We start from the raw sequence: 27,477 nt of genomic DNA, 5'->3' as shown, positions 1-27,477 counted from the left end.
GTTGTCATTTATTATTGATCATAGGCCTGTTACAAATGACCTAGCTTTGACTGTTTCAGAGACAATTTTGGATTACATGTGCCTTCAAGAGTACACAGGTGGTTTGAAGGTTGTTCTAACTTACATGATAGTTGTAAGTAACAAGTTTGATTCTCACAAACTTGAATGCACCCACTGAGTGTGTTTCTGTTGTTTTTTATATGCCTTCCAAAATGTCAAGCATATAATGTTACAGCGGCTGTCCATCTATATGCAGGGTTCCCACGCTTTCGGGACATCTGGAAAAAGTCAGAAGAAATTATAATTTTTTTCCCTGACCGTGAAATGTCTTTAAATTTTGCAAATATTGACAAAAGTCGAGAAAAACCCAGGAATTTTGCTCCACAACTTGACGCCTGAAACAGTTACGTAATTGAGTCGTAACTGAACTGATTGTGAGTTAAATTTATCGAGTTCTAACCAGAATATTAGGAGGTTACAGTATGGATCATTTCACTGCTTGCCATAAATATATTTGTTGAGACAATCCAAATGCTCAGTGGATTAGATTCATCTAGTAGACTTTTTGTTTCACAGACAGCTCGATATCCATATTTTTTTCTTCATGAAAGGTATGAAAACCAGTCTAGCATCACAAGAGGCCAACATAGTGGCGTTAAAAGCATAGCCGCTTAGCGGATGGGCTAACAAACTTAAAACCTTGTTAAATCGAGTTATACCTGCATGAAATTTATTTGAAAATTATTTAGTTTTTCAGAAATTATGAGTATTAAAACGTTACGTCTTTAGTCTGCTGAAAGACGATAAAACTAATGCGTTGATGAAATATGAGCTGGTACTAGTGATTTTGATTGCTAGTGGCACCAGCACACAGAACCTCACAACCGTCATTTTCAAACATTGTAGATAAAACATTAAATGAAAGTTGTATACTGGTTGTAATAAAAATACAAAAACAAAAGAGCACAAAATTCTCTGCATTTATTCTGAGACCAAAAGAGTTTTGTTGTATCACATGACTACCACGTTGATATGTACTCTCTCACGAAGGAGCATACGAAGTAGAGAACCAGACTACTCTGCTTGATGAATCAGACTGGCCAAGTTTCTTGTAGTTGTTCCCGAAATAAACATGTTGAGAATTATATGTTCTTCCTGGTTTTTACAAAAGGTATCAGTCTTTCATTTTATATAATTGAGATTTTGTACAACAACATTGAAAAGGAGTTTGTTGTTGATATCATGTGGACTTCCAATGTCATTGTTTTTTATTTATGAAGTCATGTGACTATTAACACAACTGGCGAGTACCAGCTCAGGTTTCATCTATGCTGAGTTTCATCTAGTCTATCAGCGGAATAAAGACATAACGATTATATTACTTGCCATTTTTGAGAAAACAAATAATTTTCCTATCAATTTCATGCAGGTATAAGTGGATTTAACATAGTTTAAATTTGCTAGGCCCGCTGGTAAGTTATCCTATGGTGGCTGCAGATTCCAAATTTTTTATATGTAATTGCTTGGAACCCACACTCCATCCTAAATGTCCAAATGTGAAAATGGGGTTGGAGTATTTGGACAAAACATGGATTAGAAAAATTTTGAATCTCTGTGCTGAACTTTGGTGCGAAACTATTACACAATGACATGTAGCTTGAAGCATTGGTTTCAGATCTTAAATGGAACATAGGAGGAAAGGGAAATTGTTGTCCCTTTTATTATATATTAAGAAGCGATAAGAGCCCATTATCAATACATGTTTGGGAACTGGTTTATTGAACTACAAGAAAACAAGTTGATTTTACAGAAAATTCAGGCCTTGTCTATTCAAGAATATATAATTTTGAAAGTCCTTTGTCAAAATTTAAATCAGCCCTTTTGTAAATGTATTTAAATGATGGATTTTTAACCAAATTGTCTCAAAGAGTTTAGATTGGTTGAAAAATCTTGTTTGAGATTTTATTGACACATGAATTCAGGGTTAAACTTTTTTCGTTACAAAATAAGATTCTAATACTTTGCGTTTATTGTTTTTTTTTCATACTGTGACAGGAAATGTTTAATTTGTATAACATGCACATATGTTGCTCTAGAATTCTTTAGAATTAAAGGATTGAAAGGAAACACAATAATATATGCTCATTATGTTGTTTCCATGTAGCAACATAATGTAGGTCAGCAAAGTAAAGTTAGAATTTGTATTCTGTACATTGAAATGGCTTTCAATGCCAACTTATAGGAATATAGTCAGATTTGTTTTGTGTGACATTTTGTGGTTTTGTACACGATCATCTTTTCCGACATATGTTTTGGAGAATCTTGAAAAAGAAACATCTTCAGATTTGGAAGATGCATGTTTTATAATCCAAAATGTTCTTTAATTCCATTCAGTAATGCTCATACGGTAACCTTGAAAAAATTAATTTCATCCTGGAAAAAGCCTGGAAAAGATCTGGAAATTTATATTTAGAAAAGCGAGGGAACCATGTGTATGAATGAATTCTCATTTCAGCAGGACAGCTTCAGTTTTGCACCATCTACCTTAACCAAACTTTGCAGTTGTCTTGCACTTGGGGTAAAAAAGAAGCTTCTTAATTATGTATGTGTGTGTGTGTGAGACCTGCCAGCTCTTATGATTTTGCTGTAGGTCTTAAGAAAATAAACCCTAAAAAACGAACTTATGGTATACAAGCAAAAACTACAGAAAAAATTATTGTTGCAGAACAATCCGGATAATCAGTTCATCCTTGTTTGGTATGGATCCTGGTTTCATATTAGAATGAATGAAATAAGTTAGGGAACCAGACTAACATTACAGCAGCACCCCAGACTCTTTAAACTGCACATATTTGTTGATGCAAAGCATCTGCATGATCAAACTGTTGATTATAGAATTGTTTTTAAAATGGCATCCAAAAAGCGATGAATGTTTAAGACAAAAGGGAAAATAAGCTTCTAAATAAGTGTTAATAATCAACACAGAAGAATAAAAAGGAGTGTTCAGATTCTAGTGAATAAAAGCTGGATAGGACACAGTTACGTTTATTGGACATCACATGCCAGTTTGAGTATGTCTCGTGGCATAAGATATGATTGCTTTCGTCATGTGAAATGGAAGAAGAATTTCCAGGAATTAAATCAAGTTGAGAGATAGCAACAAGCCATAGAGATGCATAGGGTTTGGAACTAAAGTTTGTGCAACTGTAATAGTGGTAAATAAAGTCTACACATACTTTACAAACTTTTCAGTTGAACATAATGGATAACGTCACTCCGTTGAACTTTTAATTACGTTTTCCAGCTTTACAATAGCATATATTTATATTTTGTTACACCTTACTGAAAACTGGTCAATCTTACCAAAATAAATCAACTGACTTACTGAGACAGACTCGTCAGGGTTGGTGGATCTGGTGTGTGTTTAAAAAAGGTCAAAGTCACTTTGAAAGATGAAAAATGGTTTCAACACATAAACATCAGTTTTAATCACAGACCTGTCCAAAATATTTATGGATCTCTTGTACCTGAGTAAGGAAGAAGCCTATCAGTTTTTTTGTGTACAAAGGCAAAAGGACATGTTCTCTTAGATTGAAAGAAGGAGAATCGTTACTGCACAGGAACTTTAGGTCTGTATTTCAAACTTGGATGTGACTTTGCTGATGGCATGCACTTGGGGTAAGTAAGAACATTTTGAGGTTGGGATCAAAAGGTCAGATGTCAAGGTCTCCATGACTAAAAGAAGAAAAATGGTTTTTGCATGCAAACTTTAGTTCTAGACCAAAGTTTGTGGAGCACTTGCACTTAAAGTAAGAGGTGTGTTGATTTATGAGTGAAAAAGGACAAAGATCAAGGTAATTGTGGTTCAGAAAAATTATGATTTTGCAAATTAACTTTTGTTCCAAAGTAAGTTTTTGAAACAAACTTTATGAATGGCTTGTAGTTAGGTAGGAAAGAAAGCTTTATATATTGGGATCTTACAGACAAAGGTTAATGTCATGGTAAGTCTAATAAGAAAATAATGGGATTTGCACATTACGTTTAATTCAGGATTGAAAACCTTAATCCATGGTCAGGGTTATTTAGATCTGTCTGTAATCTCCAAAGTCAATCACGCCTGATTAGTGCTACATGAAGGGCTATTACAAATGGGGTTGTCATGTGATGTATTGTTGATGGTTCTCCAGTTTTTTTGTCACTGAGAATCTAGATTACATAGTCTAAGTTTCCTTGGACCCTTTGTGACCCATTTTAGATACTTTGACATTATGTTTGGGGGTGGGGTCAGAGTAACAGTTGGAAATCGCCATCTACTGGATAAAGCCCGATTCATGAAGCACAGAGCAGATGTCAGCTATATTTTTGTTGGTATCACATGACTGCTGTCAGCTCAATGAATCTGGTTTTATCCAGGCTGCTGTGACAGGTTTCTAGTCACTGTTCTCGGAATAAATGTTGAGAATTAAGCATGCTTTTATTCTTCTTACAAACAGTATGTTACTTTCTTGTAATATTTTGATCTTTTTGTACAAGAACACTGGAAAGGGGTTTATAGTTGATATCACATGACCATTGCACCTCTGATATGGACATGTAGGTTGCGATATTTGTTTAGTCGTATGACTAGCCATGCAAATGGAAAGTACCTAGTCAAATTTCACGATTGCTTTTGTTTTGTTTCTTCTTTCATTGGATGAAAGAAATAATGTTATACTCATGGTTTCTGAGAAAATAAATAATCTTTCTATTGATTTCATGCAGGTATGGATTGATTTAAAGTTGTTTAAGTTTTCGGGCGCCTGCTTGTAAGCAGCTACCATATTCTGGTGTCATGTAGTGACAAGAAATTCCATTTTTTTTTAATGGGAAATTGGCTTTGACCCCACACCCCATCATTAATGTCAAAATATCTAAAATGGAATGAAAAGGGTCCGTGGAAACTTGGACTAGGGATTACAGTACTGTTGTGATGTTGATTTGTAATGTGTTATCAATGCAGCTCCTGTAAAGGTAAAAAATGCATTTGTTTTCTTTCAACTTAATTTTCCAAAATTTATGCAAATGATAAACTATGCATTGAAATAATATTGACCTATTAGCATTTGTACTGGTAAAATTGGGCTTTTTACCAACTTTTTCCATCCTTGCCAGTACAAAGTGCTTATAGTTGTATAAACCTTTGGATAATCTCTGCAAGGTCATTGTGACTAAAAGAATAATGGATTTTGCACAGTAAGTTTTGTTACAATGTAAATTCCTTGATGAAACTTGTGGATGGCTTACACTTATGGTCAGGAAAAAACTCTAAAGTTTGTTATATAAACTTAAGGTACAAAGTCATGCAGAATTAAAGGTTATGGTTAGTCAAATCAGAATGTAATGGTTGCTGTGCAGTAAGCATTGTTAAAGATTAGAACTTGATCGAAGGTCATTATTTGAATCACTTGACTAATAACCTCCAGTTGACCATGCCCTTTTAGTGTTTGCACAGAGGACTATTAAAAATTGTGTCTTAATATATATTGACTCTGTCCAGTTGTTCATATTATTTCCATATATTTTGTTTCCTTTTTTACAGCCATCCGATCTGGGGACTATTACCTATTTGACGACTCTGAAGAAGAGGATATTGAAGATGGCAGGGATGTAGATGCCATCACATTTGGACAGAGTGATGAAGAGAAAGATAACAAAAGGGATAATTTAGGGGACCCAGTTAGTGTAAGTGGCTCTAAATGGATACTCATTCAATGTTAGTGGCTTTAAATAGGGACCTGGTCAGTGTAAGTGGCAGATTTCCAAATAACTTTTTCCTGTAACAATGCAAGTGATTGACAGTCTTCTAATTATTGTTGTCACTTGGTCAAAAAATGCCAGCTTGGAATGTAGCATGATAGTACTGGGATGCAGCTCATGTTGACTCTGTTCAGATTGGCTGTGTTGTATGGACGTAGTGATGAAAGGGAGGTTATTTGCTTGAAATGAGTGAATGACTATTATATTTCATGGGCTGGGTGAAATACGCAGTGGCAAAGTCACTAGTGAAAATACTTCAGTTTTTTTTTAACCCGCGAGATGAAATGTATCCATTATTTACTTGGAGCTTGCAAATTTTCTTTTTATTTTATGTTTTATGTTTAGACATATTGGCTAACATTTTGTATAGCAGGTTAAAGTAGCAGATTTCTTTCTGCACGATAATATCAACAGTTTACCTTCTATTTTCCTGTGTATTTTGTGTATATTCATACATACAAAAAAAATAATTTGTAACATAATTCTCCGACTTAATTCCAGGCAAACCATCACTTTTAAGAAAAATTGAAGGAAAAAAACACATTTTTTAGTTTTGAACTTAATTTGTCTGCATGCAAGGTGGCCATACTTACCCCTAGACAAGCAAGCATCTAACATTTGCTCAGATTTCTTGGTCATAATGTTATCAATGTTTCTTGATGGGATGGTGAAATAAAAAAATTCCTGGCATTCCTCTCCAGTGAGTTATCAAAACTATGTCCCTTAGAAAATTCAATTATAAATGGTCTAGCATAAAGATGTTACGCTGTTTTACATACCTACATGTAAATCAATCAAAGTTTAAAGAGCAGATTGATGTAAAAAAATGAATTTCATCTTATATCTGGGTAATAAATAATGCAGCAACTTGCATGTTAGACTAGGTGAACAAAGGCACGGGTGCATCTAGGATGCACTATTGTGATATTACTACCAAGTGTGAAAATATTTCAAAATGATTGTCTGCTTAAGTTCAATATGGAGCAAAACATGAACATTGCTCATAAATATATATGAATCCAGTATATGTTTTTCACGTTATACATGGAAGACTACCCTAGTTCTGCCAAGAATCATTAGACCAGTCTTTTTATGTAATTGTCAAACACTGAGTTCTTATTGGTTGTCTTTGCTGTGTGGCATTCACAGTCCAGATGGTATATCTGGACTATACCTGCTATGTGACGGAATGGAGAAACAGCCCAGACTTTGTACCCTTTTTGTTTTGGTTTGCTTTTTGAGAGAGAATGATAGGACTTAAAATTTGAGACTGAACAACAGGATAGTCAAGGAAGTAAACATTTTTCAGCACTTTTATACCAGCCCATATCCATTTCACTGGGTCTGTTTCCTGACAGTGACAGTCAAAACTAATTCACTTTATCATTTATAGCTCAACTGGTCATAAACCTGATGAGCATATGAGATTGTCTGCTGTCTCTCTGCCCATTAGCACAAATTTGCTATCGCTATCCCCTCTTAAATGTTTTGGAGAATTACCATGAAACATACACATATTCATCCATAAACATAGTTGGTTCTAAGTGAAAATGTTGCCAGTCTGATATCCAATATGGCCACCATGGCAGACATCTTGAAAATCTTATTGGTTCTGATGCATCAAAATGGAAAGTCATATTGACATGGGTTTTTTCTAAAGATGACTTAAGGTGTCAAGGAAAATGGTGTTGTACTGACATTAATATGACTGCCATGGCAGCCATCTTGAAATTGTGTTAACTGCTATTCCTATGGTAATCTCATCATATTTAGTTACTTCTAATGAAAACGGTACCAATCTTACATACAGTATGGCCACCATTGCAGCCATTTTGAAAATCTTGTTTTCTTCTCTGCCTTAACAGATATTCAATCTGCATAGGTTTTTACCAGAAGACTTATTGTAGCGTCTAGATGATTATAGATGAACATAATGGCAAGATGACAACCAATATGGCCACTGTGTTGGACATTAGGATAAACTTTTTATCACTGTTCTGCCTGACGGCAGGCTTATTGATGTGTTTTTAAAAAAATCTAAATACTTAAGATAGATAGTTTGTCTTTTATTTCAGGAAATTCTTTTCGGGCAGTAGATGTTGAAAATATTGTACAGCTTTCTGATGCTATGTGGCATCCTAATGATGGTGTACAAGCAAGGTCTGCAGAGTTCTATGTACACCTCTCACTCGATAACTCGTGCACAACGGGGTCCACAAACATAGACCGCACTATAAGCTAAGCTTGAATTACAGTTTAGAGTATCCTGCCAGATCGGGAGTCCCAAGAGCAAGGATCTAGACTAACTTTTGATACACCACCAAACAAGATTCCTTTTTCACAAAAACACATGACAATTTTTGTATTGTTCAATTAGTACAGTATTGATGTTGTGTTTTCATTAGAAGTAATAATGAAACTTCTTAACACCCTTGAGGATATCCCTAAGTGCGATTTCAAGAATTCTCTGAAACTTGCTAGCCTGCAGTGGTCCGTATCTGTGAAATCAAGTTCTTTATTTTACAAGTATTCAATTCACTTGGCTCCCTTGTTATCTTTGATCACAGTTATGAAAGAGTTGGTTAATTTAAGGTAGTTTATGTTACATACACAATAACATTTATAAGTGTTTGATTAATCAAATGAAGTGAACTCACCCAACATACAACCGGGGCCACTAGATTTTAAGTTTGTAGGATTTTCATGCCTTTTAACTTTTCTTTTATTCCACCTCCTTTATTTTATTCAAAAGACATAAGTAACGTGATAATACAAAGGAGACCAGCTTTTAATTGAGTGCAGCAATACAAGAAATACTTGTGCAAGTCAGTTATCAAAACATGGACGGTTCTTAATTAGATTCTCAGATAAATGCTTACGGACATAGCTGTTATGGTAGATTGACACATTTTACTTATAATTACAAGAGGACACATTGCATTTATGACGATTACACTTGGAACTAAAAGACAGAACTAGAACACAAATTTCAATTGATAAATTTTTTATTTAATTTGTATTTATTTATTAAAGTCCTGCCTCCTCTCGGCATAAGTGACATTTTCATTGATCAAAATTTCCTTACATATTGTTAATTGCAGTGTACTAGAATTGTTGTTTGGAAAGAAAATATAAAAAATTGTATGACCTATTTTTAAATTTGGTATTTCATTATGGTGATTAAAATTTCCAGGTCCTATCTACCATTTCCGACGAGAAAATGAGCGATACATCAAAGTTTCCATTACCAGTTTTGATCACGGTTCTCTTCAAGTTCAATAAATAGGGATCAATTTTTGGGGTATTTTCTGGTTTAAAAAATGGGATCAGTGCCTGACACCGCGTTATAAGCGGGTTCGCGAGTTATCAGGGCACGAGTTATCGAGGGAGTGGTGTATGTGGCAGCCAAATGACACAGTGTACAAGAGTCAGCAAAGTTACCTATATGTGGCAGTCTAATGACATCCTGCATAAGCAGTCTCAGCAGAGTTACATAAATGTGACAGCCTAATGACATACAGCATATGCAGTGACTGCAGAGTTGCATATATGTGACAGATGTGGCTGTTGAATTACACATAGGTGGCAGTCTAATGATTTGTTTTTCTCTATACAGTCTTCATTTCATAAGTTTTTCACAGTGAACATGTAGTGTCACTTGACTGTTGTTCCTTTTTCTAGTGGTATGGTACCACAATGCCCAGTTGTTGAAAAACTTTAAAGGAGGCCAGATGGTGACAACCATCATGTGCACAAACAATAAATCTAATGAACTGTATGGAATGTTGTACATTTGAACTGGTTTCCACATTTATGGTTATGTTAGAATGCCTTATGGTTATGCTATTATGGCATAGTCTTTTTCTGTTAGGAAATAAACTTGCATTATATGATTATCTTGTTCGACAGAGAAAGTCGGTAACAGTTTTATAGTATTCTTGAGACATCTTTGAAAGTATTTTGAAATATGTTTACAGTTGATCACCACAGCAATTCAATCAGGAACAGACCAGGCCATTAGGCGTTCCGAGAGCAAGGATGTTGAAGATGGGAAAGAAGAAAAGGTGGGTAAACAAACTTATTATATGTACATGGTTTACATGGCATAGCATGGCTTTAGTTCATCAGAGGATTGAATAGTAATTTAAATCTTTGATGAAATTATTGTTTTTTTCGGAGTAACATCTGGTCAAGAATATATACCTTAAATCTTGATTAGATTCATTGTAGCACATGCTAAGGTCAAATTGTTCTTCAGATATGTTACAGAATTGCCATATATTAGGAGCACAACCAGTGCTATCAAATCCAGCCCTTCCAAACCAAAACAGACCACTACAGAATCCAGTTATAATACATTAGGAGTACAACCAATGCCTATCAAATCCAACCCTTCCAGACTGAAACAGACTGATGTAGTATCCAGTTATAATATATTAGGTGTACAATCAATGTCCTTGCAACCAGCCTGCCATGCTTTCTGCCTGTTGTGATGGAAGTCAGATGAGAATGGTTTCCTTTAGGTTAGATGGATTGGTACTTAATCCGATCAAATCAATGCAAGTGTGGTCTGCATGCTGTTACAGGAGGCATCGTGGATCTTCTTATATTATTGTATCTGTTCATGAGATTCTGGCAGATGATAATGTACTCCAGCTGAAACTTTATTCAGTGGATCAAACTTAAAAAAATTGGATTGCATGAGATCTTTTGTCATTAAATGAGAGGACCTCACTTAGCTTGACAGTATTTATCTTGGTAGATCCACCACTCAGAATTGCAGTCTACATAAATGCCAACACGACATACTAAGTTGCTGATGGTTTGACCTATCCCTAGTTAATCAGACCTCAGAACTTGATGTTATTATGCCTCATATATTGTCCACTCAGCTCTGGCATTGTCTTCACTTAAACCCCATGCTGCTTCGAGATCCAACTTTGTCACAGTCAGCATAATGGGCACTGGAATTGGTGATCAAGTCACCAGTGACATCCAGTGCCAGCCTGTTTAAGATGAAGGAGATAGCACCTGCATTCCATCTCCAGTACTGACTGCCACTACTCTTGCATAGTACTGGCTTTTGCAATTTCTCTTTTTCAAATATAAGGTACCCATCTCTTACTTTTAATGATACTCGAGGCATGAAGGTTACCGTTTCCAACATGGATAGACTTCCAGCTTCATTTACCATCCTCAGCAACCTGCTTCCCCCAGTCAGTCTTCACTACTGTCATAGGAGGCTTCTATCACCCTACATGGTAGACATCATAGAGAAATGATTGCAAACTAAATGTTCAGGAAGATTCAGATGTTTCTGCCTTCATTACCATGTTCAGAAGTTGTGCCAACATTTTAGCCAAGAAAGATCATCATTCCTTTTAAACAATTACTCCAGTCTGGTTGAGTTACTGTCATCTTTGATTATTTTGCGAGGCAGCATCAAGACTCGAGCATTAGCATCAGCTGACCTTTTTCTCATGATGATTGCTGATTTTATTAGCACTGAGCCTGCAGAGTGATGTGCCTTCCCAGTTATCCATGTTGTTGAAAGATCACTGCAAGGCAATCTTTAGATTTCAGTCTTTTTCAACCAGAGAGCCATGGTAGCTCAGTGGTAGAGTGTCTGACTTGTAATCAAAGGGTTTTGATAACAAACCAAAGCCAGCCTGGGTGAGCTGCCTCAGAGTGTCCTTGGGAAAGGAAATTGGCTCCCATTTCTGCAGTATGAGATAGCCAGTAATGTGTTAGAAGTGATATTAAACCAGCAAAAACAAAAATGATTTTCTTGCAATCCCTTAATTCAGTGACTGCTTGAGAAGATCATGAACCAAGCCTTCAAGAAAACAAGTCTTATGCAAGTCCAGTGACTCACATCCCTGCCTTCATTTCCCAAGAGAGACAAGAAAAATGTGAAGGACACCATGAGGGCCCTCCTGATAGGAGAATCCCTTTTTAAAAAATGTAATCTTCAGCAAGTACCCAATTTTCCAGAGCAAGTGATGGAAAGTTGAGAAGGACTGATTTCAGCCAGTTGTCTCCCCCTGCCAACCTTCCTGTAATAGAAAATAACACCAGGCTCATGTTGCCATTTTCTGACAACTCATTAGGAGGAAGAATTCAGTATTTCCTACAGAAAAAGGTGTCAGGAATCAGTTGACATACAAATGCTTTGGGATTTTACTCGTTATAGTCATAAGCACCCATGAAAAGTAGAGACCCCAACTTTGGCCATCAGACACAAACTTTTGGCCATATAGACCTCCAAGATGCATGTATTTTTGTTCCAATTGATAGGTTTTACATTAGGTTGACTTTCAAGGACATTTTGCATGGTTCTTTTTAATTGTTAAAGCTACGTTAAAATTCTATCCCAAATTCTCTCAGTCTCAGACCCAAGGTGTGGATGTGATGATCACCTTCACATCTCTGACATCAAACTACCTGGATAACATCTTCAAAAAAGCCCAGCTGAGTATACAGTTTTCACATTTAGAAACTGCAATCTTTCCTTGATATTTCATCCCAATTGCATCATCAGGACCATGTCAGGGTGATACCTGAAATGTGCTGTGCTAATCAGAAGAGAAAGAGATCTCACTTGCTCTCACCACTCAGTTGAAGGAAAGGATAATATTTCTGCACAGGCTTTTTGATCCTGCTCCTGTATTAAAACATTTTAAGCATGTTTTTAAAGCTCACATTCAAAATCTAACAAATTGGACAGTCTGTAACTTTCGGACATTTTTTAGCTTGTTTTCAATATATGAATGCTTTTTTTGTATTATATTTAAGGGGGGGGGGGTCGAACTTGAGCTTGAATTTTATGCTTAATAAGTTAATAAGTTTTGAGAATATGGTACCAGGACTTCTTGGGATTAACAGTTTGGACTACAAGGAATTAACCTAATATAATACAATTTTTCTTACACATTTTGGTTAGTCATTACCAGCCTAATGTTTGACGTAACTACTCTCAGTCCCTCGGTAGCTTCCTAATGCCATGGGTTACTTGGTTTCAGCTAGATTTTATGCAGTGATTTTTTCCCCCACTAAGACCATGTATCATCATCGATCTGTGCTATAATTGTCCATATCCCAAATAACATCTGAAGCTACTTCTCATAGTAAGTAAAATAGAGCCAGGACATGCTTTGGCCAGCTGTAAAGTAAGGAGAGGTAACTCCTTGCATCCTTTGACTGTTGTCCTAACATATTATGATTGTTTAGTGCATTTGGAGAAGAAGTCAATTTTGAAGTAAAATATGTTACCTAGAGCAGGGGTCAGGAACCTACAGCACAAAATGCATCCCAGATGATAAGATGGACACACCCACCAAAGCTTTCTTAGCAGCTATCTCAGTGGAAGAGTGTACACTCCACTCCATTGGTAACTGATGAATGATGGGATTTGTCACCAGTCCTTCTCCCGATGGCAAGATGATTCTCATCAGGGTTCCATCTTGGTAAAAAGATGCCATCTTAGCACTGTTAATGCTAAAACAAGCCAAAATGATTTTAATGCCTTTTTTCACGTGTGAGGGCCGGATTTGCAAATCAGTGGATGTTGGTTGATTGGTTTGTTTGTTGGTTGGATTTATAAGGTACCTTCAAGGCTATATTAGCTATGTCATGCTGAGGATATGGAAGGTAAATGTCTTTGTATTTAGGGGTTTTCATTGATGTCCTAATGTTGAGATACTTCGATACACCAAATCAAATATGTATCAGTCCCAGTTTGCTTTCATTTTTATAAAAAATTTTTACAGAAATTATCTTAAAAGTGTAATAAAAATGATGTATGTAAAAAAAATCTTTTTTTTTTCCAAGTTGGGGAGACAATTTATTTCATATGGTGTTTGAATATATATTGTATTGATGGCCTCATTTTGTCTCATTGACATGAGTCGTGGACATATCAAGTCTCATTGACATATCAAGTCTCATTGACATATGAAGTTTCATGGACATATCAAATCTCATTGACACATCAAATTTGTTCTTCTGCAAACTGAATAAAACATGGACCTAATGGTATTATATATTGTATTAATCAAAATATTTTGGTATGAGATATTATTATTAATATGGTACACAATACTGTTAATATTGTGCTAGGTGATATTGTTAATAATATTTCCTGGTTTTGATGAATTGTAAATCAAAGTAGTACCTAGAGCAGGGGTCAGAAACCTACAGCACAATTGTTACAAGGTGGCATGTCAAGAGGTTTTGTGTGGTTGGCAAAAGGCAGCCATAAATCTTGATTTTAACAGTGCTACTCTCTTAGTGGTGGCATGCGCTTATTCATAGTGTAATTAATCGGGGGGAAAAAGTGGCATGCCAAGTCAAATAGGTTGCTGATCCCTGACCTAGAAGTACACTCTTACTTGATTCCTTTTAAACTAATTTCCAGGTTCGATAATTTTGACAGCTTTTTCTCTGATAGGAATTACATGTTCCAATGTACATCAGTAAAACTATCAAAACCAATTTACAAGCATTTCATTTCTGATTGTCTTCATTTAGCAGTATGATGATGAAGAACCTCTAGATCGTCCTGCACCCCTTATACCATTGAGTGATTCATCATCTGATTCATTTATGGGTAAGTTAATTATGTTATTTGATTTGTTAGAATAACTGATTTGTCAAACAGTTCATGTTAGCAAAGTTGCCTTATAAGAACATGTTTGGATTTACAAATATAAAGTTTTGTGACAAGACATTTTACATGTATATATTCCTAATCGTATAAAAAATTTGATGATGCCTGCATCAAGCATTACATATGTAAAAACATTGACACTTGGACGGAATATATAAACCTTGTTTGTTCAAGCAAGAGCTGTCACAGTTGAAGTTCTTGTTTTGCTAGTGTGTATGAATTGCATTTTTCTTTGTTTCATTTACGTGATGCACATCTGTAGAACATGTTTATAACTTTCATGTTTTACATATATGAGGTCAAACACCTCGATCACACATTACACTACATATGTGATGAACATCTGTAGAACATGTTTATAACTTTTGTGTTTTACATATACGAGGTCAAACACCTTGATCACACATTACGCTACATATGTGATGAACATTTGTAAAACTTGTTTAAGGACTTTCTTACATTTTACATTTATGTGGTCATGTGTCTGTTACGCATAACACATGTAAAATGTGTGGCAGCTTCATATGCTTGTCATTCTTTAAGTATCATGAGATCTTCAGATTAGTCAGCATGCAGAAGATCACATCATATATGAGATCATCATATGAATACAATAATACCCGTTTATGTCAACATCCGATGAAAATATTGTTACATAAGTGATGTTGATATAAGTTGGTGGGACCGTATGTGTAAAGTTACTGAAAATTTGTTGGATTATCTTTTCCTTTGTTGTTTGGTATAAAACAGCTCAGATATTTTGATTGTTATTACGGTCAGATTCATTAATAGTTTACTTGCATTATAAAAAAAACTAAACAAAATATCAATGTTAAAAGATGTTATGCATTGTACCAAATAAAAAGATGAAACACAGACAGTGATAGGTTTTTTAATGCCAGAAATTGGAACAAAGATGCAGCCATTCCATGATGACACAAGTGAATTATGATTAAATTGGTTTGCCAAACACGGAAAAGATCTTTTCATGGTCTTCTTTGATACAGGTCCACATGGATAAAATGTAAAGAAATAGGTCTGAGGAGTCCATTTACAACGTAAACAGATACACTTAGTTTGTGTTTGTTGATCACTGCGGAAGCCGGACTTTCGAACTGGTTTTTGTCCCATATTTTATCCCAACAAATAGTTTCATGGGTGCAGTGGAGTCAGCTTGTCTTTTTGGTCCACCACACATTCATTTACATGCTTGGCAGTGAACATAGATGCCTCTGTACTGACTGACATTATAGTGAAACAAATTATGATAAAAGTTTATCTTAAAACAGCCACATGTAGATATATAAATGCAGTAATAATTAAAATACCTCCATCATGCATAATCAGCTATGATAACCTCCATCATGCATAATTAGCTATGATAATTTTTTGTATCCATGGAGAGCAAAAAATGCAAAAATTTGAGCTATTTTTATAACACCATTTTGTTACTTCATCATCATCACTTTCTTGAAGCAGCTCTGTGTAATTTTAGCAAAGTTAAGAGCAAACAAATTTATGAACTTATTAATGACAAAATAACATCAATGGCCAGTAAAAACTCCTTTAAAATTTTGCAAACTTTAAGACCTGGAAATCATGCATATAACTTGTCGTGTCCACCAAAGCATATATTATATATTGTCCTGTATAATTACAACAAAGAGACCAGAAAGAAAATAACAACCCACAGATAATAAAACATGCTAAAACCTTTTTATTACACAGCTCAGCCCGTAATTAAGGTTCATATTTCGAAACTACAAGTCCTTATTTCACTGTACTGAATTTCATGTCTGCAACTTTATATGCCGTATCCATCGTTAACTTGGGGATCTTTTATTGTGTTGCTCAGGTAGTTCTGCAAGCATCATGACTGCAGTGTATAAAACTATCTTACATCATTAAAACATACACATATATTGCCATTTGAATACAAGTACATGCACATTGTTTGTGACCATGGAGTTCCAAAGTTGTTCTATGTAGAACCAAATGTGACAAATGTGTCAGTAGCAGAAGTTTCATCTGATTCAAAGGCAGCATAGTTAAATTAAATCATTGCTTGTAGTAATTTTAATGTTACAATAGATGTTTCTGAAGAAGGGATGTTGCTGTGAAAATGGCAGTTACATGGATGGCTGTGTTTCTTGACCAACATACCGTATTACTGTTTTTGCATTGTAAGAGCTGCATTTAACTTAGGATTTAGTAATGGCTTTTTCACTTGTTCTTACTGCAGCAAAATTTCTCCACATGCAGCAAGTACTATGCATCGACTATCTTACTGTTTCATCAAGTACATTCAGTGATCATAATGCATTAGGAGTACATCCACTGCCTTGCAATTCCGTTCTTCCTAAGCTGAAATAAGATGCTACAACCACATTGAATTATTTTAGCAATAATGATGCTAAAAGTTTGCCTGCATGTTTAAAATAGAAGACTAAATTAGTGTCCCCATATATATTGGCATTTTCGCATTGGTGCCATAAACCCCATCACATCGATTGACTACTTCTATTTGATCTGGAGTGCAAACTTCTTATGAAGGCCTTACAAATTCCACATTTCTTTGTTCCTTTCTCACCTGAGGGAAGCACAATTCTTCTGTTTTTTACTTTTTCTCCCTCCACTATCATTTCTGACAAATATTTATTACCATATCATCATGTCATTCAATAATTTATTTGGTGCAATCTTCGTTGCTTGCATGGTGATTTTTAGTACTTGCAAGTCTTTGGTAACTTTACCCATATATAGACTTGTGCCTTTGTTTAGTCAAATTTTTATTAAATTTCCTGAACTAATATATTAGGCTGGTTTTAGTTAAGTTGAACCTGCATATGCCTTTGTTACAGCGGGCATTAAGTGTACTACCTGAAAACATTTCAAACAAGCAAAGAAAAATCATTCCACCTTCACTGACTGTGCAGAGTACATTTTGGTACATACATACCTCATGTGTACAGATTGGTGGGATAAAAATGGCATCTGTTTCCACCAAGCAACTTTTCTCGGGCCAACAAGAGGGCAAGAAAAAAATTGATCAGAGACTGGGAAGCCATACATAAGATACTGAATGTGTTGATCCTTCCTGGGATAGCCAGTATTGGTCTTCATCCAAAGTTGTCACCAGGCCAAGACTGCTCACACTTCACCTCAAATATGACCTCTATCTATAAATGGTGGTAATGACATTGGTGATCTTGTCCTGTATAGCCAATGACATCCCTTAATTTCAGACACTAACCAGTCTTAGCTTGATTTCAGCATCAGTGCAGCCTTACTAGATGACTTTGACTTATGGGACTTCACCATTGTTATACACTATCATGGCATTGAGCCATGTAGTTTGTGGCACTTGGTGATAGCAGCGCCGATCTCAGCTTTGCTCTGGATGCAAAGCATCAAGTTATGTTCAAGGATTAATGATTCTTTGATTTTAATGGCAGATGTTAAGGTCTCTGACTTGAAGAAGAAAAATCATTTATGCAGAATAACTTTAACTCTAGACCATATAAATTTTTAAAAAAATATGCAGAGGGCTTGCACCTAAAAATCTAATAGGGAAGTATCTGTTTAAACTTATTATGAATCTTGTAGACCTAAAACCCTTATATTCATTAATGTTATACATTTCTGTTGCATCATTTATAAATGATTTGCTTCTATTAGTATGTCCCACACAAAAATTGATACACTTATTACTGGCCCCCTGATCTTTACATGGCGGTGATATATTGCTAGAGCAAAGAACTCATTAACATAGAGATTTTAATGAAGGGAATTTGAAAACTCTATTTCATCAGTCATATTTCCAGTGTACACAGGACCTAAAGCTCTTTCATAATCCAGTTCTATTTCATCAGTCATATTTCCAGTGTACACAGGACCTAAAGCTCTTTCATAAATCCAGCTCTATTTCATCAGTCATATTTCCAGTGTACACTGGACCTAAAGCTCTTTCATAATCCAGCTCTGTTTCATCATATTTCCAGTGTACACATGACCTGAAGCACAAGCATGTTAAGGCAAGCATGTACTTTGTTTTCACAGGTTACAGCTTTTTTGTTAGAGCTGCAGATTTGAGACATATTCATTGTCTCAATAGAATGTCATATTCACTTAGTTTAAACATATTTTATTTTATGAATTATTTGTAGATGGAGATAAAATGGATGGTGTAGAAGGTAAAGGATTAAAGCAAACGGCAATACTTTATAATGTTTTTTTCTATATTTACTTAACTGTGGGTGTTGGCATCACATAATTAACAACTCACTATGATCATTCTTGACACCTGTTCTGGCCACGCTGTTATGAGATTGCATGATGTGTATTTTAAGAAGGTCCAAGCTCACAGAACAAATTTTGGAATCATCAGTGTTCTTTCTGTCACCATGTCTGTTGGATTTTGTGTTATCATAAATTCATAGGCTTTGATGGTTTTATCAAAGTGGGGGAAAGGAAACAATTTGGATGAGGATGAAATTTCAAGCTTTAATCTAGATGACATTAAATAGTCACATTTATGAAAAGCTGTGGATTTCAGGCTTTAATCCAGATGACATTAAATAATTGCATTTATGGAAAGCTATGGATCACAGTAGTGTGAACTGTACTTTTCACTTCTTTTCCACAGTGATGAAATTTGTACTGTAGATTTTCACGACTCGTGGTCATTTCGTACCCAGTGGAAATTTGTCGCTTCATACCCAAGGTGCTAGTCATTTCAGGCTTTAATCCAGATGACATTAAATCATCACATTTTTGGAAAGCTGTGGATCATGATTGTCTGGACTGTACTTTAAACCATTAAAATAAATGATACTACAGTATATAGAAGAGGTAAATGAGAGATTACTAATATGATGGTTTCCTTGTTAAGCAAACAATAGTGTTGTTGTAATACATGCGTGGGTGCATTTACTAGTGGATCAACAGGTATCACATATGATACAATAACAATTTCCATATCTTGATTTATTAATGACCTTATACTGCAGTATATAACAATTTTCATGTCTTGCTTCATTAATTACCCTACACAGCAAGATATACCAACTTCTATGTCTTGCTTCATTGATTACTCTACACGGCAAGATATAACAATTTCCATGTCCTGCTTCATTAATTACCCTACATTGCATGAAATAACAATTTCCATGTCTTGTTTCATTAATTACCCTACACAGCAAAATAATTAAATTTCCATGTCTTGCTTTATTAATTACCTTATACTGCAGGTTATAACAATTTCCATGTCTCACTTTATTAATTACCCAACACAGCAGGATATAACAATTTATGCATCTTGCTATATTAATTACCTTACATGCAAGTTATATAATAAAAAATTCCATGTTATACTTCATTAATTACCCTACACTGCAAGTTATAAAAAATAAAATCCATGTTATACTTCATTAATTACCCAACACAAAAGGATATAACACTTTATGCATCTTGCTTCATTAATTACCCTCTATACTGCAGGTTATAACAAAAAAAATTCCGTGTTATACTTCTCTGAAGATTTTAATTGCCATGCTTGTGCTTAAAACTGATTTAATCAAGAAAATAAACAAGCATGACAGTTAAAATCTTCAGAGAGTTTATTTAGAAAGTGTTTCACTGACTCTATTCTTAAAACAGAAATTGTTGTTTACACATACATGTTTTAAGTATCCAATCACAAGTTGGTTTGTTTTATTATCAAATGATTCAGTTGATAACTAATGGAAATTGGGTAGCAGGTAGCACATTTTGCAGGTGAAAGAAAGAGTTCATGCTCAGACAGCTGTTAAAACACATGCTTGTGAATATACAGTTTCTACAAGAACACAGAAATGAAGATGAAATATTGTGATCATTTTGATAGAAAATACATGATAGCAACAGTGTTTCATCTGAAAGGGCATCACATATCTTTGATTTAAGGTGATCTGTCATCCAGTGTATTGACACTTCCTATATCTGTATTATTTGTTGGAGTACAAAGATATATTTGTCACAAAGTATTGGAATGGATGTATTGCAGTGTTCTTTGTAATTACAAATATATCATTTATTTCGGGTTAATGCTTAGAAACATTTTGAGAAGCAAGCAGGTTGCAATAAAATAAATGAAAACTTAGGACAAGATGGTTTTGCTTTCTGGTATTGTACTAACCAGTTGGATTGGGTGCATTAATGCTGCGTTTAGCATCATTGTTTGGGTGGGGGTCCATTGTCAGTTGATATCCCATAAACTCTCTGTTGCTTCATGCTACAGATCAAAGGAAAGTCAGGCTTTGTAAGCCTTTAGTAGATGTTGGAAGAATTTAAACTGTAACCTTTGACCATGTCTCTTTCTGCCACAGGTGAACGCTACCAGAAATTCAAAACCTTCCTGACATTCATTGGCTGCCTTGTAAAGAGTTGTGCTGTGTGGTTCATCAATCTCTGCAATGATACATCTTCCAACTACAGGATTGTTGCCTTCCAGATGAAGGATGATTTTGAGAAAGAGAAACAAAAAATACAGGTATGGCAGAATTTTTCACCAGGACTGTTGCCAAATTTCTTTTTGGTATATCCAGTCACTGTCTACAAATATGGTAGATGAGAGCAGACATATTTGCCTGGTATATCCATTCCCAATTTGCAATGGTAGGTTTCAGCCTCTGTGTAGAATTGCAGGGTTTTTGTTTGTTTGTAGGTGTGGGCTGTTCCAGTAAAACATATACCCCCTGGGGGGGAGGCACTTTCAAATTCAACCAACCCACAACAGAAGCAATTAAAAAAATAATATGATCCACCATTAGATATGTTTTAATAAAAAAACACTGCCCCATACAGAAGTGTATTTTTTTAACATAATTTCTGGCTATGGGTTAGTGGGCAGTAGAAGCAATTTTAATTTTGGGTTGGGGACAGAAGCGATTCAAATGACAGCTGGCTGGAGGTAATCTACTGAATTCTTTTAGATCATATAATCTGCTGCATATTTTTATTTGTATTCATTCATTATAATCAGTCTTTTGTCCTTTTGTTTGTTTTTCTGTCAGCCAAGCATGTCTCTGATACTGTGAAATCAAAAAATTTCATGGTGGCTTATTATTTGTAGATGTCATTGATCAGTCCCTTAATACCAACTAATTTAACATCCATGAATACAGATTTTATAATAGATATTTCTATTCTAATACAGAAATCATGAATTTGTATCCTTACTAAACTGTGTGTTTACTAAAGTGATCACTATATTTTGCTATTTTTCTTTGTTCTCAGGCATGCTGCTTTTGATTAGAATAATAGTTAAATCGTGTATTGCTTTAAATATGTGGTCAGTTGCTATGATTCCTTGTTATTATTTTTCTCAATAAATGTTTTGGTAAACTTATAATACATTTGTCAGAAGAAAAAACCATTAATGCCTGTGGAAGTGATGTTGCATTATTTCTGCCTACTTTTATGCTATATCATTTCTTGTAAGAACATATATTTCATTTGCCGATGTCTTATTTTTATGCTTGTTACAAGACTAATATAAAGTTTTTAAAAAAAGAAGAAATATAGCAAGTCAAACATTTTTATATCATTAATTAGATTTAAAAAATGGATGAAAGTCAAGGAATCATTTTTCCCAGAGTACTTATAAAATCATTGTCACTGCAGTTAACTGTATTGTCAACAGCATCATCATCATCACTGATGGCCTAGCAGTAACATTCGGCACTTTCAATCCAGTTGTCACAGGTTCTATCTCCCACTTCTAGTCTTTCATATGAGACTTATACCTATGGTCTGAGGGGATTTCATGGCTGAGTGGTACAAGATGCTTGTCATGTGATTACTTTCCTCCAATATGTACATGAGATTGTTGTCAGTTACTTGTGGAAAGTCATTGGTTCTACATAAGTGGTGTTTGGTGTCTCAAAAGTACTTGGATTTTCTTCAGCAGTAAAACTGGCTTCCATATATAGATTCTCTTCATCTGAAAATGGTGTAAAGGCCATAATGATCTACCGAAACCCGAGATCACATGCCTAAATGACTTCGACTTTTGGAGATAAACATCAAATCAACAGAGGCTCCATGTGCCCAAGTGTACTAATGTGCTTGCTTTTATATCACTTGCACATCTCACGGTGAGTTTTTGTCACAGATCAACCAATTTGGTTTGGTGGTCTTTAGGGGTTCTTCCTCCACCTAATATATTGTTAAAAAAAAAATTAAAAAACCCAAACCAAACCAAACTTGATCAACAAACTAATCAACTGTGGCAACAGCAGCAAAGGTACTAGTCCATCATTTTTGCCACAGCTGTACGAGTTTATAAATTTTGACTCTTGTAATTTTTGTAGACTTTTGAATATCATCAATCGTGGCTTTCGGACAGTTCTCAGAAGTCATCGTCAGTTGGTACAGTGGATTTTTCATGGTGATCATATGAGATGGAGAAGTCTTAAGCTATCCTGCATCACATGCTTCCGAAAAGTTTACTAGTTTCTCTAACAATGTCCATTGTTCCAACTAGAACTGTTATAACTTATTCAAGCTATATTCACCGATATCTGGAGATATACATCTGTAATAATTATTTGTAACAAAGTATGAGAATGCATCAGTGTTTTTCAGTGATGCATTTGAATTAAGCAACAACCAGAATCAACAAACCAAGAAATAAAATTATTCACATCTCTCAGGCAGAAGTACAGTGTATACCGATAATCATAATCTGCCAAATTTACCAATTTTTTTCCAACGATACTGATTCAGAATGGACAGAAACAGACCAGAACAGATATAACCAGAAGGTTAAAATCGATTTGATACATCTTCTAAGTAGCTAAATTCACATTGGTTTATTGTCTTCTTTCTTACTGAATCTGAGAAAATAATATTGCACACATAAAAAAAGAGGCACACTTCTACTCATTATTGATTTTATTATATTTCTCCATTCCAGCCTGTTCTTATGATCTTGTCCCCCCAACATAGTGTTTGTCTTGTTTATGATATGTATCTAAATTTGTCATTTCCTTTTCCTACTACTATACCAATTGTCTGTGAATATGCATATCAGTGTGAAATGCAATGGAGAGACTAAACCCAGGTTTGAAACCTCTACATTTCTGAATGTATTCAGCTTGAATTCATTGTTTCTGCACAAAACTCAAGAATTCAGGACTCGCTGTACTAATTCAGTTCCCACTGTAAACCTGTGCAAACACCATGATATTAAAATTCAATAACTTAAAATTTTGAGTGCTCATGATCACATTTGTATCAGTATAGACACATATATGATGACAGCTTTTGTGAAAAGAAAACTCCATATCTGACAGCTAACTACAATGTTGTCAAAAGAATTAAAAAATTTCTAACAATACAGTTGGACTCTGATTATATACTTGATTCATAGGCAGTGAACAGGTTCTAAAATTGATGTTTATTTTGGAGCCATGTTCCTCCATCACATTCAAGATTTGAATATACCAAATGTAAAATTAGTACAGTTGCAATCCTAAATTACTATCATGGCTACTTCAAATGTTATTAAATGTGAAACTTTAATACCAGAACTCATAGCTTCAGTGATTTTGGGGTTAAAAAATGAATTTCTTCTCAAACAAATCAATTTGGTTCAGATTACATTGTTTCTTAATGATACTGTGAGAATTCTTGATGTGTTGTTGTTGTTGTAGGGTTTAATGCCACTTTTCAGCACACGATAGGCTATACATGGCGGCCAGTATTAATGGTGGAGGAAGAACCCGGGAAAACCCCAGAAAGAACCACCGACCCATGAGAATTCTTGACGTGTAAAAATTGCACATGAAACGAACAACTTCATATCAGAAATCTAATGCTACTGGGAAAATACTGATAGGAATATGCAGAAATAATGATAATATTATTTAAATGGAATATGTAGTGACAATACGAGTGCTGGTTCTACAACTTTGCCAAATAGATCTTGTACAACTATTCTGTTGTTTCTAACAACACTGCTATATGGCAAAAATTTCTGCACACATGAAGTTGACCCGCTTTTAACTGTAGTCCCTTGCTAATTAAGAGTTTAAGATTTAAAACAAAACCAAGCACATTTTACCTTTTAACAATAATACATGATTACAAATATTTAGATTTAAAGAAATTAGAAGTTACAATTTTATTAAAAGTATTGGTAAAACTAAAGGAGATGGTAGAAAAGAATCGGGATGAACAGATTAGTAGTGTAGTAAAGAATGTACATATCAGAATGACATCAACTATTTTTTCATCAATTTCATCTTTTGTTAATGACACTGCTTCAAAATGTTGTGTGCTAGATAACAGTAGTCCAATTTGTAATACAAAAACCAAATGATGGCTTGGAACTAAGTGCCAAAAGGTCTGCAGAAAATATCACCATGATCAAATATACATAGGAAGAATCGAACACAAACAGGACAAATTTGATCCATCTTGCTTTGAGTTTACACAGATCAGTCAGTCTCTTATATTTAATGTAATTTAATGTTTGCACATAGAGTGCATGTACTTCATTTGGTAATACATCTGCATGATATCAGAGTTTGTCTCGTTATTCTTTTGTTGCCATAGTGGTTCTGCCAACTAGAGAACTACACACACATAATTATGTTGTATGGGGATTCTCTGCTGTTCCCTATGAGCATTAATCTGTTAATTGTTTCTGAGTCTAATATGATCCTCCTCCTCTGTGTAGGAATATTATTCTGTGCTGAGAACTTTCAGTGCCTTCTGTCTGAAGCGCATATGCATAACTAGCTTGAACAAGTTACTGTTCTTTATGGTTGTGCAATTTTCAACATCTCACAGGTTTGGCCCCATGGGTATTCTCTCTTGGATATCTCTGTTCCAAAAAGAAAAGTTTTCCAGAAGTCTCGCTAGGATGTTAAAACTAGGAGTCCAGGACTCCCATTTTGGTAAAAATTGGAGCCCTACCAGCAAACGTGCAGACCCATCCCAGAAAACTATGCAAATTATAAGAGCTATTGGTTGCCATTGAGTTCAATTTCTACATTCTTTATAACACTGACATAGCTCTTGTTTGTCCATCAAAGTGAGTCTGAATTTTGTCAATCCAAGGAAGGTCTTAATTCAAAGTACTAAGCTGGGCATCACACACTCTCTTACACTTTGCTACTGTCCCATCCAAACTATCAGTTCTAGCAACTTTAGCACTCTCCTGAATCTCATTACTATCTTCGTCAGTTTGCCGTTGAACCCCAAAATACTTATTCAGGTCTAAGTCTCAACATGTCATGATTCCGAGGTCATGTGCACTACTTATTCCGTTACACTCAGAAATGAACACAATAATAAAAGCTAAAGTTGTTTATTTGATGTAATGTTATAAATGACCACATGTACATCTCTGGGTCTTTCTGCCTCTGAATTCAAGCACTGTAAATATCAGTAGATTTTTCCACCCAGCTGCCAGTCCAAGCTTTTGATCTTGCCACCCAGCTATTGCAGCATGTTCTTTTGATGTACTCTTATAATGTTGACATGTACATGGGGGGGGGGGGGGGCTTTCAGCCACTAAATTCTGTCATTGTAAATATCAGCACAGTTAATTGATCTACACATCTTCCCACTAAGCAGGTGGCTGAAGCAGGACTGGTAAGTCTTTGAATTTTGCTGCCAACTTATTATATGCATACAGAGGACTCTCGCTTAAGTGATTTTCTGCGTCCCCAATAATATATTGTCATCCAAATACGCATTATTAAGAATTTCTGAGACCTCTGTCAGTTTTCACTAACATGAACTCTGCTAAAGATTCACTTTTTTGAATCACTTTTGCTGCCTCTTATGCAAGATTTTTTCTTTTCCATAATGATGTATTAGGGTTTTAAGTCCAGCTGTCCCATAGTCTCTGCTTGTTCAGACATGGGTATATTGAATAAATATAACCAGCATATTGTCCATCCAACATGTACATCAGACTCGCACTCAGTATCAATTTCCCAATGTCCAATAGACTGATGCACATGAAATTAATTGCCATCATGACTATGACCAGTCAGTATTTGCCGACTGGAAACGTCGTCTGAAGACAAACCCTGTTGTGACTCAGCCATTTTGGTTTCCTGTGTAGCCCTTATTCGAAACACGCATTTGTAAAACTTGCATGATAGAAATAAGGTTAAAACTACCATAAAATGCTTGTTCCATGACCCACTGAACCAATCAAATTTAGTTTTAACAGCAATTCATGTCGAACAGTAGTATGCATCTATCTGGATGTCGCATCAAGTGCTGCAAGACCGCTACTGGCAGTACGAATTACGTAGCAAAATGCACTTTTAAAGCTAAAAGTTTAATAAAAAATTGCATACTGCGCAAAGCACGTGTTTTATATCCACAACGTTGATGTAATTTGCGGAACGCGTATCACTACTTTAAAAGTATGCGAATTCATACAAATTACGTGCACTCATGCAGAACTGACATCATTTTCTGACCCAATGTTTTATTCACGCTAGACCACTAGAAGGGGGTTAGATGCGATTTAAAATATATATTCTTTTTTTCTTCTTCTTCTGACAACCCCACCAGTGATTTCTCATCCTGTTAATACAACCCACAACAGAAGTGATTTTCCTAACCAACCTTCCACTGTCAGAATCAAAATAGTTTGAAACACAACCTCCTACAGAAGTTTTTTTGAAGTTCTGTCCCCGGGGGGATATATGTTTTACTGGAACAGCCCTGATTAGATACTCTCAAAGGTAGCCAAGTTTTGACAAATTTGGTTCCTATTGGTAAGAGTTATTGCCCTTGGTTTGTGTACAATGGACATCCCAGTAATTTGTGAATGCTCTAGCATCCACTTTGTTTTATTTGATTTCAAGCAGATTTTCTATGAATTATCATCTCAGTGTGACATTGCAGGATTTGATGATTTGATTTATTTTGCGAAGATCTGAATAGATTTAAATAGTCATCTCAGTGATTTCTAGTAGTCTCTTAATTTGAATTAAATGGAA

The 27,477-nt window shown here is 35.2% G+C and overlaps 1 protein-coding gene across 11 annotated transcripts in view; it reads left to right on the top strand.

Annotated features, from left to right (window-relative positions):
- LOC149782598 (piezo-type mechanosensitive ion channel component 2-like) overlaps nt 1-27,477 on the top strand; it is a 263,620-nt gene that overhangs the window by 160,343 nt on the left and 75,800 nt on the right. For 8 of the 11 annotated variants that reach the window (XM_089934052.1, XM_089934060.1, XM_089934057.1 and 5 more), the window contains 5 exons: nt 5,579-5,721; nt 9,774-9,860; nt 14,326-14,404; nt 18,631-18,657; nt 20,830-20,993. In XM_089934052.1, the coding sequence (XP_089790178.1) occupies nt 5,579-5,721; nt 9,774-9,860; nt 14,326-14,404; nt 18,631-18,657; nt 20,830-20,993 (500 nt within the window). The remainder of the gene's footprint in view (nt 1-5,578; nt 5,722-9,773; nt 9,861-14,325; nt 14,405-18,630; nt 18,658-20,829; nt 20,994-27,477) is intronic. The other 3 variants (XM_089934051.1, XM_089934055.1, XM_089934054.1) reach the window with 3 other exon arrangements.

Source organism: Sinohyriopsis cumingii, chromosome 15 (genome assembly GCF_028554795.1).
Source record: "Sinohyriopsis cumingii isolate HCF-2022 chromosome 15, ASM2855479v2, whole genome shotgun sequence".
Lineage (NCBI taxonomy): Eukaryota > Metazoa > Mollusca > Bivalvia > Unionida > Unionidae > Sinohyriopsis > Sinohyriopsis cumingii.
This window is presented reverse-complemented; position numbering and strand designations above follow the sequence as displayed.